Below are 13,760 nucleotides of genomic sequence, written 5' to 3' on the forward strand. Positions count from 1 at the left end.
GTCAAGAACCGGCAACCCACACAGCAAAAAAGCAAATATGGACCACATAATAAAAAGCAATTAATTTAGAATTTCTAGAGAGTAAGAACAATAGACATTAACCCGCCCACTTTTTTCTTCACTTTTTATAATGGAAATTTTGAAGCAAACGCAAAAGTAGAAGAATAGTATAATGAATCTCCATGTACTTCATGAATCACCCAACTTCAAAAATTGTCAATGAGAGGCTAATCTTATTTTATCTACTGTCTCACCCACATTTTTCCTAAGCCCAGATTATTTTAAAGCAAGTCCTAGACGTCATATCATTTCATTCATAAATAATTTAATACATGTCTTTTTTCTGTGTTTTTTATTGGTGCATTATAATTATTGATAAAAGTGGGATTTTTGTTACATAGTCATGCATGCAGACAATGTAACAATATAACTAGGATATATCTTTAAAAAAAACTTTCATTTGTCTTAACCATAATTCTAATTAAATTAAATTTAAGTTGAAAAATTTGCAGTAATGTTTACAAATATAAAATATCCTATCAGTGCTCAAGTATCCTTAACTATCTCATAATTTTTAAAAATAATTGCTTTGTCTGAATTATCACCTACTTTTTTGGGAAAGAGTATTACTATTTATTCAGGAAATATTAAATTAGTATCTATTTTGTGAAAAGCATTGGTCTAGGTGCATAAGAAAATATGCATACATAAAACAGACAAGGAAAACAATTGAAAAATATAGTCTGTTAGGAAAAATTCCAGAGATTACAGTTGTGACATATTTGAGTCAGTTATATTGCATATGAACAACTGAGTTTGACAAAACAATATAATATCACATAAAATTCGCTCTCTCTTTCTCTCTCTCTCTTCATCCCTCTCTCTCTCTCTTTTATGGTCCTCCATGGTCCTCAGCATCTCTTCAAGTCTCTCTCCTACCTCAATCAAGCTCCCTATAACTTTACCCCTCTCTTCCCTTTCCCCCCATTTTCTTGCTCTATTCTTTTTTGTTCTACAAACAACTCTGCCCTCATCAATGTAAATTAAGCAAACTTAACTGAGGTCCTCTGAATAGCCCCCCCTCCACGATGGCTTATGTGGGAACTGAGTTGGCAAAAACAGGATTCAGAGATGGGAACTAAGGGGGGACATTGACTAAGTGTGTAGTTGTTTCTAAACTAATATTTTGTCCCTATTAATATCTTTACTTTGGTCAGTTAAACAAATTGAGAAAACTATAAGACTAGGGATAGAAGAAAAATATGGTGAGCTTATTCATGGATCTTTCTACTGCTCTTGTTAAATTGTTCAAGCTCTGTTGAAAATGGAATAGCTGGAGCTGCCTAGTCATGATTCTTCAGGCTTCAGTAGTGTGACTTCACTTCACATAGTCCCTGCTGTGGCAGAATGAAAGTAAACAACAGGCCAATGGGAGCCTAACTATTCTGTGGAAAGTAATTATAGACTTTTCATCTGGAGTTATACAATTTTTAAGGAAAATTCAGGCTAAGTTATATTTATTGTGTAAAACTTCTAGGTCCTCAAATAGAAGCAATAAAATGAATCTTCTTTTATTAATTGCAGAATATTGCTTGAAATAGCATTACAGTTAATCTGCCAATAATTGCAACAATCAAAATAATAATAATAACATGCATTATTACTGACTAATTTCTGGGAGTCAATGTTCGAGTTACCTGTTGCTACATAACAAACCACCCCAAAAATTAATGGCTTAAAAAAACATTAATTATTATCTTTCATGGCTCTGTTGTTAGATTCAACCAAGCAGTTCTCACTTGGGATCTTTCATGCAGCTGCAGTCAGGTGGCAGCTGGGGCTAGAGACATCTGAAGGCTTGGACTGGGCTGCAAATTCAAAATGGTGCATTCACATGGCTGTTAGTTGATGCTGATCATGTGCTGGTCATTGGGGATTGTCTACATTCCCTACCCATGACCCTCTCAGTGTTGTGCTAGATCCAGATGTGAGGTATTAGAGCTGGTTTGTACTAGCTCATGGGAACCTGTCACAAATTTGGGTGAATTTTGTGAACTGGTTATTAAGCAGACAAATCACTAAAACTTAAATTCTATAAATGTACAATTAAATGAATTATATTCAAAACAATGGTGATACTCAAAACCATAAGTTCTGAGAGGCAGCATCCCAAGTGAAAGTGTACCAAGAGGAAACAAAACTTTCAGTCCTTTTAAAAGTTGATCACATAATTGGCAACATCTCTATTTCCAAATTCTACCATACTTTGCAGTCACAAGCCATCCTCGCTTGAAGAGGAGGGAATAAAATGATGTATGGCATTTTGGAGACAAGATACAACAGCAAGGCATTACACATGCATTTTCTCACCACAATAATTCTATGTGATGAGTTCTCATATTATCTCCCTTTATACAGATTGAGAAATTCTAATCTACTCTGATTCCAGAGCTTGAATTCTCCAATATCACTTTTTACTACAGCATCTTCTTCTTAATTTCTTCATATTGTTAGGCACTGGACTAGCAGGAGGTCTACTTGACCTACTGGAAATTGAACCCAGGGCCTCTGGCATGCAAGGCTTGTATTTTACCACTGAGCTATGTCCCCAGCTAGTATCATTCCTCCTTAGTCACACACAATCCTACCCTGATGGCAAGAGGACATGGAAAGGAGAGAATTTTGTGATGTCTTAGCCAACTTCATTAGAGCCTGGTGTATCTTCACTATCATGTGGGTAACTAAAACTAAGAACAGAAAAGGCCTCAAAGAACTTTGAAATAAGGATGCCTTTTCTAAGTAAGGATGCCTTACTGAGGAGGTAAGAAAAATGAGCAGTCAAGTGGAAGAACTAAAGAGTTTTTGTCCAACTAAGATTCAACCAAGATATCTAATACTTGTCAACAAGATTAAAAACTAATCAAAATAAATTATTCCAACATAAATACGTTTTTCTTTCCTTTACATTGCATCCATTTTTCACTAAGCTCCTAACTTATAAGAAGAGGATTCCTCCAAAGCTAAAAAACTTGATAATTTACTTTTCAGTTATATACATTACAATCACCATCCAACTCTCCTTTTGCTTCACAGTAGTGTATGTATGTGTGTGTATGTGTATAGATATATAGATGTAATGACTTCTCACAGTCAATTTTCTAAAAATCCGAACTTGATACAGTGCTTTTGTTGTTGTTATGGCTGTTTTTAAACTTTTTCTTCCACAAGAGAAAATTCTATTAGCATGTCTAAAGAAAATGTGTCACTCAGAAGGAGGCAGGTCAGCGTGAAACACAGACCTTTCTATCTTTCCTCCCACTCACTATAAGCTGCAACACTCCCTACTGCCCTGACTCATGAGTTCTGAACTAGGAACCATCAAAGTTGTGCTTGTTTTTCTAATTCTTCCAGATATTCCTGGACAAGGGTCTTAATTTTCTATCTTCCACAAGGAAGACAAGTCCAAGAAGTTCACTGCCTCCAGGCCAATTTCCTGGCTCTTCTGCAAGGCACTGGAGTGCTTATGCCTCAATTTTTGACAATTCATTATGGCAGAGACCCAATTTATGCAGTAAAGCCACATCTGATAACTGGCATAGAAATGAAATTTAGTTTTTCCCTTTCATTTTTATTAAGATCATTTTTACTAGTGCATTACAATTGTACATAATATTCAGCTTCATTGTTACATATTCATAAGTGCACACACATAATTTGGTCAAACTAATTCCCAGGTACCTTCCTTTTTCCTCCCTTCCTCTCTCTCTCAGGTCCCCTTCCTCTACTCCACTGGTCTCCCTTCTATTTTCATGAGATTCTCCTTTCTTTTCTTTTTTCTCTCTGGCTTCCACATATTAAAAAAAAAACAAACATGAAGTCCTTGACTTTCTGCTTCCTGCAAATCACATGATTGCGTTCTTCTTTATGACTGAGCAAAACTCCATTGTGCATATATACCACATTTTCCTTATCCATTCAAACTCAATGTCTGATGAGGCCCCACTCCCTGGTTCATAGACAATGATCTCTTCACTATAATTTCAGATGATGGAAGGTACAGACAAGCTCCCTCGGCCCTCTTTTATAAGGCCACTAATATTATTCATGAGAGCTCCACTTTCATGACCTAATCACCTACCATAAGGTCACCTTGGGATTAGGATTTTAACATATAAATTTGGTGATGGGGCATAAACATTCAGTGTATACCATACACCTCACCAAAAAATGATATACAGATGACAAGTAAGTTATGAAAAGATATTCAACTTCACATGTCATTAGGGAATTGAAAATTAAAGACACAATGAGATACCATCACACACCTATTAGAATGATCAAAATCCAAAACAGTGACAACATCAAATGCTGGTAAAGATGTGGAGCAACAGGAACTCTCATTCACTGCTGATGGGAATTAAAATAATACAGCCACTTTGGAAGATATGGCAGTTTCTTAGAAAACTTAACATGCTCTTAGTATTTAATTCAGCAATTTCACTCCTTGGTATTTACCCAAATTAGTTGAAAACAAATCCATATAAAAACATGCACACGGATGTTTATAGCAGTCTTATTCATAATTGCTCAAATATGGAAACAACCAAGATTTGTTTCCGTAGATAACCAAATAAATAAAATGTGGTACATTCAGACAATGGGATATTATGCAGTGCTAAAAAGAAATAAGCTATCAAGCCATGACAAGACATGAAAGAACCTTAAATGCATATAATTAAGTTAAAGAAGCCAACCTGAAAAGGCTATATGCCATATAATTTCAACTACATGACATTCTAGAAAAGGCAAAAAACATGGTAGAAAGATCAGTGGTTTCCAGGGGTTAGTTGGAAGTGTGGAATGAATAAGTGAAGCACAGAGAATTTTTAGGGTAGTGAATTGATTCTGAATGATACAATTGTTCAAATTTATAGAATAAACAACTCTAAGAGTGAATGTTAATGGAAACTATGAACTTTTAGTGATTATGATTTTTCAGGGTAGGTTTATCAGTTGTAACTAATGTAGCACTCTGGTGAGGGTTGATGATGGTGAGGACAAGCTGTTCATATGTCAAGGGGGTGTGTATACGGGAATTCTGTTTCTTGTTTAATTTTGCTGTGAACCTAAAACTCCTCCAAATGAAGAAACTATTTTAATAATCAACAAAATTCAAAATCTTTTAGCTAACCAAGACGAAAAGAGAAGACACAAATTACCAAAATCAGGAATGAAGGTGCCCATGTCAGGGGGAGGCATTACCACCAACCATAGTTTAAAAATGAACAATAATGAGTGTTTACAAATATGTAAGAAAAGTAGAATCTTTGGACAGTGTTGGCATGATGTAAGATGGTACAGCAGCTGTGGGAAAGTTCTGCAGTCCTCCAAAGGCTAATTGTAGGGTTACTATAGGAACCAAGCAATTCTACACTTCAATATATACATAACAAAAGTAAACACAGATCTACAAAAAAGGAAATGAAATTCCCACACATGCTACAATATGGACAAACCTCCAAAACATTATGAAATGCTTAGATTCAGAGAGATACAAAGTGGACGCATGCTGGACAAGAACTGAAAGAGAGATAAATAGACTGCTAATGGGTACAAGGTTTCTTCTTGGGAAAATGTTCCAGAATTAATGATGCTAGTTTCACAAGCTATTGAATGTGCTTAAAAAAAGCCCTCTGAAAAAATACTCTTCTAAATTGCAGATATTAAATAGATACAGACATATGAATATCTCTACCAAAAAATTAAACTACATCGAGACTTCAATTTTTGTTAATCAAATCAACAAAGACCCAAGAGTCTAAAAACATGCCGTGTTGAGAATAAATTGGTGTAACTACTATAGGGAGAATTTTGACATCATCTCAAATAGGATTAACCTAGCCATTCCACTTGCAAGAATTTATGCTTCAGTTATACCCTACTTGCACAAACTGTGACATACCTATGATATCCACTACAGCAGTGTTTTTTATATTCCCTCTTGTAAGTTATCAAAGTACCTGTTTAGAATAATTTAATCAACACAGCATGTTATTGGCCTTTTAGGTGTTTGGTGATTTGATTAGAAAAATGATATCCCAATGTAGTTTAACGAGATACACTTTGTTTTTAGTCTCTTTTATCTAACAGTATGGAAAACACTAATGAAGTTTCACAAACCAGAATAAAAATTAACATGGTCTATAAATGTAATCTGAAAAGAAATGAATCCTTCTATATCAGCTGCTTAGAGAATGCCAGTTCTGAAACATTTTACATACTAATAAAAATATATTTTAAACATATGCTATTTTTCCTTTTAATAAAAAACACAAATAAGTAAAAATAATTTGTGATAGTGTTTTTAAAGGAAAATGTTATTGATAATCTAAGTATCCATACATAGAAAAAAGCTTAAATAAATAGGTTATGGAGAGTTTTTTTCAAAAATGGGGAGAATTCGGTTGATCAATAGGTACTAAGTTATAGTTAGACAGGAGCAAGAAGCTCTGGGACAATAGGGTGTCTACAGAAAACAATAATGTACTGTACATTTCAGAAAGCTACCAGAAAGTATTTTTAAAGTTTTCACCATAAACAAATGGTAAATGTTTGAGAAAATAAATATATTTAATCTGATTTAAATAGTATGCAATGTTTACATATATCAAACATCACATCTCATGAATGTGTACAACTTTTATGTTTTTGTGTCAATTAAAAATAAATTTATTGAATGAATAAATAAATAAATTACCAGTAAATAAACTGCAGAACACTCATGAAATATAATATAGTTAGTGTGGGGGCATGAATAAGCTGTTTATATAACGATATAATAATTCCCTCTCTATATTGTTAAGAGAAAAGAGTGAGGTACAGAATGGTATGTATGACATGCTCTATCCTGTATACAAAGAGAGGGAGAGTGTGCATGTTACAAATATGGGACAACAAATCCCATCAATATGTACAACTATAATGCACCAATAAAAAAATTGGAAAAAAAGAGACAAAGGGAGGGAGAACATATACAGGCACAAGTGCGTATGGTGTACACATTTCTTTTTTTTAAGACAGAGAGAGAAAAAAAAGAGAAAATTTTTTAATATTTAATTTTTAGTTTTCAGTGGACACAACATCTTTATTTTATTTTTATGTGGTGCTGAGGATCAAACCCAGGGCTTGCATGTGCTAGGCAAGTGCTCTACTGCTAAGCCACAATCACAGCCCCTACACATTTCTTTATAGATGTGTATACTCTCTCTGTGAATAGTCACTGAATGGCTGGGGCCACCACTGGGAGGGAGATGTTTCACTGTAGATTATTTTTATCTTTGAATATTGGACTAGATGAGGTATTTATAAATTAAACTTTTTGCAAATTTTAAAATAAAATGAAAAATAGTCAAAAATTATAAAACAAAAATTCATAAAACAAAATAAAAAACTGTGATAGTTTTAACTTGTCACATCCCCACCACTTCCAGCAACTTAAAATAACTACCTAGTTTCTGAAACTGGATTATTATAGGGTAGATTTTCATTAAACGAGGTTTGCCTGTACTCTCTGGTCTCAGGACAAGTAGGCAAACTAGCTAAGGTTCCATTATTTCTCTGATGTGTACAAAACAATCTTACCATCACTGATGGTAATATTAGCAAGATCCACAATCTTTTCAGGAAGTCCTTGAAGCAATCTGCATTGCTTAAACCTTGGTTTCTCCCACTGAGATTTGCCTGTTTGAATGCTGATTGAACTGAAAAAGAGAGAAGGGAGGAATAAAAAAAAGAGAGAAGGGAGGAATAAAAGACATCCTAGGATGAAAAAACAGGTCTATCTTTGGCATGCCTTTCCCTGACCCACCCCCAGCCTTCTGGCCAAGATAGCACTGGCAGGAATACAGTAATTCTTTGTAAAGTGAAGAAAAATTTGTTCTTGGAAAACAAGTGAAACTAGGGTCAGCAGGTGGGAGGATGACTAGGCAAGGGAGATGGGGGAGGGAGGCAGAGCAACGTCTGGCTGATCAAGAGTCAAGGCAGAGATGTCAGTCTGCTGAACATGACTACTTACCTTCATTTCCTCCTCTTCCTGTAATTGTAAAGGGAAATGTGGGAATGCAGTCTCTAACTCAGCATATAAATTTCCTCTAGGTGATTAGTATAGAACCCTCTGTAGCTCACTGACACTTTCAGCCACCCTTCCCAGTGCCTCATCCAGTTTAACACAGTTCAAGTCAGCCAGCACATTCATTGAGCACCCATTATGTTCTAGGCTGATCCTCCCCTGAGATTTGTGTAGTTCAGTGGTTTCAGATTCTAAATGTTACCTTCTTTAAAATTGGACAAAATATAAGAAAAATTGTATAAACAAAACGGAATGTATCAAACAATCAAGCAAGTACTTAGTTTCAACACTTCAGCTAAGCCCAGTGCTGAAAGGACAGAGGCAAAGAAAGACATACAACTTGCCCACCTGACCCCCATCTCCCTGCACAGCAAACAGCACAAGCACAGAGAGATACACAAGGAAGTGTCCATTGAGTCCAGACTAACAAATGGTCTTTTTGGCTGGAATGCATGGTAAAGGGTGGGGAAGTGGTGAATGAGACAGCAGGAGAGGGAGTCTACAATTTGGAGGACTGCATTTAGGGGTTTGGATTTCGTTCCTGAGTAGGAGTATGACATGATGACAGTCAGCCTTTAGGATAATCATGCTGGCAGCAGTGTGTAATGGAGGTGGGGTAGCTGGAGCTTAGAAGGCGAAGGGACTACTCTAACAGGAGGTGAGAGCTAGTAATGGGCTTGCGCCAAGCAGTGAGGTTGGAAAGGAGAGGCTCCATGTGGGCCCTGACTATGGCTGTCAGAACTGCCCTCCTTGAGGACTGATTAGATGTAGGCAGGGAAAGGTAGCATACAGTTGGAGATGTGGCTTTCTAAGAGTGCTTTTAAGCCTCTGTCAAAACCTGCTGTCCTTCTGGTCTTGCCCACTTAAGTTAATGGCATAAACCATTAACAGCAGAGAGTAAGAAAAAAGGGCTGATGATTTTAAAAAGGAAAATGATAAAGTCAACAATAGAAGAGTGATTTAGTAAATTACTATGGCCCATCAATGAGACAGCATCTGAGGCCGATTTTTGAAATAATCATTAAAAAGATGAATGTAAAACACGGAAAATGTTTGATAAACCATTGAGTGAAAGGGTAAATTACATTACGGATTGGAGAACTGAACTGTGATTACCTCCACAGAAAATTTAAAGGCATACAGAGAAAGACAACATGCCAACCTAAAAACAGCTGTGTTCAATGGTGGGATGGTGACTGACTTCTCTTTTTGTCTTCTTGACATTATTTTCTTATTATATTGCATATGTATGTTTAAGTCCATAAGATGAAGAAAAGAAAGACTGGCAGTAGAGGTGGAGGGGAGGGAGCACGCCCAGAGAAATGACATAGAAACATGCCCCCAACGAAGCGAATCTTTGTATATGTGAACTAACAATTAGAACTTGGCCGGTACATACCAGATTCTAGTGGCATTTCCATCCTCATTTTTTATGCATCTGGTTTGGGCTGTCTCAGTAGGGTAGGTTAATAGCCACTTATATGTCCCTTTGTATTTAGTGGGTGTTTCGTGGGCTTCACACTTTCCTGGATCTACGGAGAAAATGTATGCACATTTTCAAGGGCAAAAGGCTCTTAAAAGTATCATGAGCATCCATTACGACCCATCATTACTACCCTGCACACACACATCAGCAAATAAAAGAGGAGGCTCTTTCTACCAGGCCATTTAAATCAGGCTGCACTGAAAATAGCTTTAAATGGAGTATTCTTGTTTAAATAAGCCATCCAGTATAGCCACGGGTTTAGTCCTTTTCATTAAAGCCACCAGTTGACAGGAAAATTTTTTGTTGTTGTTGTTTAAATAGTATATATGCATTAAAAAAAATTCCAGTCACATAAAAGGGTGTTAGAGGAAAGCATTCAAAGTATCCACCTGTCAACTGTCCTTCTTTTAAACCACCCATCCCAGTGTTCTCTGTGAGCCAGGAGGTAAAGTACCTTCCTATCACTTTCAGGACACATTTATCAGCATCAGCATCGTTTGCACAATAGGCTGTGCCTGTGCCCTCCCACTTCTCTGCCTCTCATCCCACTCTCTCTCTTGTGCAATCACAGCCTGCCCTCTGCTACTTCATTCACTTGCTGCCACGGATTGTGAGTAGGAATATCTGTGTATGTCCAGATTCACTAGAAAGTTTTTATGGCAGTCTGTTGGGGCAAGAAACAAAGCTGGCAGCAATGGGAGAGAAGTGGAGTAGACTGGTAGGGTTTTACTTTTAGCAGTTAAGCATTCCTAATCAGGAAAGTAAAGGCCTAGAAGAGAAATCTGGGACAGTTCCCAAGTCACTTCTCAAGATGAATAGGATGCCTGAATGAAACAATAAATTAGCAAGTATCTATTAGGCATCTATTGTGTGTAATAAAAAAGCTCTCTGGGCTTCAGGGTGTTTTGTGCAAGAGAGACAATCCTCCCACACTGTGGGTAGATTGGCCACTGCTAATATTCTCAGCTGACAAATGATCTCTTATAAACTCTCAGGCAATCCATTTCTTTCACAAGCTTTTAAAGGTAGAAAGGCCATCAGGACAAGTGGGTACTGCAGATGTGGAAAGATCATGAAGATGACTTCTCTTCCCTCTGAGCTTAGGGTCCTTACTCTGAATACATCATGAATTTTATAAGAGGGGGAGTGAATTCATACTGAAATACCCAACCAAAATAATTACCTAGCTTTTTCACTGTGATGTGTTCAGACGTTACTAATAATGTGAACTGATCTTGTGTGAAGTTTCCACGTGAGAAGTTGCCATGTATTTTATTTCTGATCTTGATGATCAATTCTGTGGATTCTAAAGAAGAGTCAGCCTTTATGATGACCTGACAAGCACAGCTACAAAATGGGACAAAAAAGAAAATGTGCAGTTATGTCAGCACAGTGCAATTTGGCCTGCAGCGCTGAAATTTGGTACAGTTGCCTTAATTGGTAGTCCATAAATGTCAAACATTTTGTAGATATTAAGTGAAAAATCTTAAGAAATGATGGAAGACAGCATGTTGAAATCTTCTGAAAATTTTTTTCTCACAGACAACCGAAAACCTATTTTCAAATGAAATGTCAGCAACATTTATAGTATGTGGAAATTGACTAACCATGAGATTTCTCCAGGAGTTTCTAATAATTAATAGAAAGTATGAAGTGCTCAGGACTTATTATTTCAGAGAAAAGCTTCTATCCTTCTGATCTCCAATTTATCCATCATTAGTGCAATATGGCAAATAGACACATGTCCAATTAGTTCATAAAGACATGATCCACAGAAGGCTTATTTCTATAATGGAATAATAATGATGATAATGATAGCTAACATTTGTAGAGCTCTTGCTGCACATGTTTTGAGTCATTTGATCCTCAGAGCAACATTATAAGGTTAATTATTCCCATTCTACAGATGAGAGAGCTGAACTTTAGGGAGATATTTCTCTCAGTCACAAAAACCCATCCAGTGTTTCTGTCCACTAAAACATATGTTATAAAAGAATAGACTGTCCCTGACCTCAACCCAAACAGTGAGGTCCTTAACCCTTCTAAATTCCTTTAATATTTCATTAGGGGAACCTTTTAAAATTCACACTTACCTATATCTCTTTTTTCCATTTCCATTAGTACATGCAGTTTTAAAATATTTTATTAGTACATTATAGTTATTCATAATAGAAGGTTCATTTTCACATAATTGCATGTGCATGAAATATAATTTGCTCAATTTCAGCCCCCAGTATTTCCTTTTACCCTCCCTTCCTCACTCCCCCTTCTCCCTTTCCTCTGCTCTTTAAGTCTTCCTTCTCTATAGTCATTGTTTTTTAAATTGGTACTTTATAGCTATACATAAGGATGGACTTCACTGTTGGTATATTCATATATGTACACAGCCTAATTTGGTCAATTTAATTCCACTTTTCATCCCTTTTCCCATCCCTTCTCCCTCTTCCTCTATCTCCTTCCTCTACTCCACTGATCTCCCTTCTATTTTCATGTGATCTCCTCTTTTTCCCTTTTTCTCTAGCTTCTTCATACAAGAGAAAATATTTGACCCTTGATTTTCTGAGGCTGGTTTATCTTACATAGCTTGATGTTCTCCGGTCCCATCCATTTACTGGAAAATGCCATAATTTCACTCTTGTCTGTGATTCAGTAAAACTCCATTATGTATATAAACCACATTTTCTTCATTTACTCATCTGTCCATGGAAATCTGGGCTGGTTCTATAACTTGGCTATTGTGAATTGCACTACTATAAGCATTGGTGTGGCTGTTTCACTAGAGTATGATAATTTTAGTTCTTTGGGATAAATACCAAGGATTGGGATGGACGAGTCATATATTTTTGAGGAATCTCCATACTGCTTTCCAGAGTGGTTGTACTAATTTGCAATCCCATCAACAATATGTGAGTATGCCTTTTACCCTACATCCTCACTGGCTTTTATTATTTGTATTCTGGATCACTGACATGGATGGAATGAAATCCCAATGTATTTTTTTTTTTTTGGTACTAGAGTTGAACTCATAAGTGCTTTACCACTGAGCCACATTCCCAGGTATGCACCACCTTTTTTTTTTTTTAAATTTTGAGGGAGAGTCTCACAAAGTTGCTTAGGACCTCACTTAGTTGTTGAGGCTGGCCTTAAACTTGTTATACTTCTTCCTCATCCTCCTGAATTTCTGGAATTACAGACATGAGCCACCATGCCTAGCTCAATATAGTTTTGATTTACATTTCCTAAAGATGTAGAATATTTCTTTATATATTTGTTGGCAATTTGTATTTTTTCTTTTGAGAAGTGTCTGTTTAGTTCTTTTGCCCATTTATTGATTGAATTATTTGGGGGGATGGTGTTAATTTTTTAGTTCCTTATATATTCTGAGAATTAATCTCCTGTTAGAAGAGTAGCTGGCAAAGATATTTTCCCATTCTGTAGGCTCTCTTATCACACTCTTGTTTTGTTTGCTGTGCAGTAGATTTTTAATTTGATGCCATCCTACTAATTGATTCTTGGTACATATCATTTTTTGAAAAACATATTTGCTGAATTTCCTACCAGTTGTTGAAAGTTAGATGCCTTACTCAACACTTCTCTGTATATCCAATCTATTTGATTCCTCCCCATCCCCTGTTCTATATGTGGTGAAGTCCCTGCTCATCCTACACATTGAATTTGAACCCTATCTCTTCTCAGTTTTTGGATTTCCAGTCTGAATAAGAATCCTCTTTTTGAACCTCTCATCTTGCTTGCAACAGACCCTCTATGCCAGCCCCTTGAACATTTCAATGATCTGTTCATGAGACTTCTTTGGCTATATGTCCATTATGATATGCACCAAACAGATCAACGATAGCCAGTGTTCCAGGAGGAGCTGGGTCATGAATCTGAGCAGGACCAGGGATGCTTTCTATGTTGATGTCATTTTTTTCAATTCTCCTGCTCAGTATTTCATGAACCTTATTGACCACAACAAACAGTATATTCCCCTATCCCCAAATTATAACCACTTTGGACCCCATTTTCTCCTCAGTACAAAGAGGCAGCAGGCAGATTGCTAGGCTGTGCTGTGACCAACCAAAGCAACTATTTCGTGAAGGCAAAAGCCCAATTACAGCATCTGTAAAATAACCATCAGGTACTTTG

The 13,760-nt window shown here is 36.5% G+C and overlaps 1 protein-coding gene across 1 annotated transcript in view; it reads right to left on the bottom strand.

Moving 5' to 3' along the window:
- Positions 1-13,760, bottom strand: part of Adgrg4 (adhesion G protein-coupled receptor G4) — an 87,879-nt gene that overhangs the window by 38,518 nt on the left and 35,601 nt on the right. Inside the window, exons 5-7 of the mRNA XM_078034191.1 lie at positions 10,798-10,961; positions 9,528-9,660; positions 7,642-7,760 (exon numbers count right to left, since the gene is read on the bottom strand). Coding sequence (XP_077890317.1) covers positions 7,642-7,760; positions 9,528-9,660; positions 10,798-10,961 — 416 coding nt within the window. The remainder of the gene's footprint in view (positions 1-7,641; positions 7,761-9,527; positions 9,661-10,797; positions 10,962-13,760) is intronic.

This window comes from Ictidomys tridecemlineatus, chromosome X (genome assembly GCF_052094955.1).
Source record: "Ictidomys tridecemlineatus isolate mIctTri1 chromosome X, mIctTri1.hap1, whole genome shotgun sequence".
NCBI lineage: Eukaryota > Metazoa > Chordata > Mammalia > Rodentia > Sciuridae > Ictidomys > Ictidomys tridecemlineatus.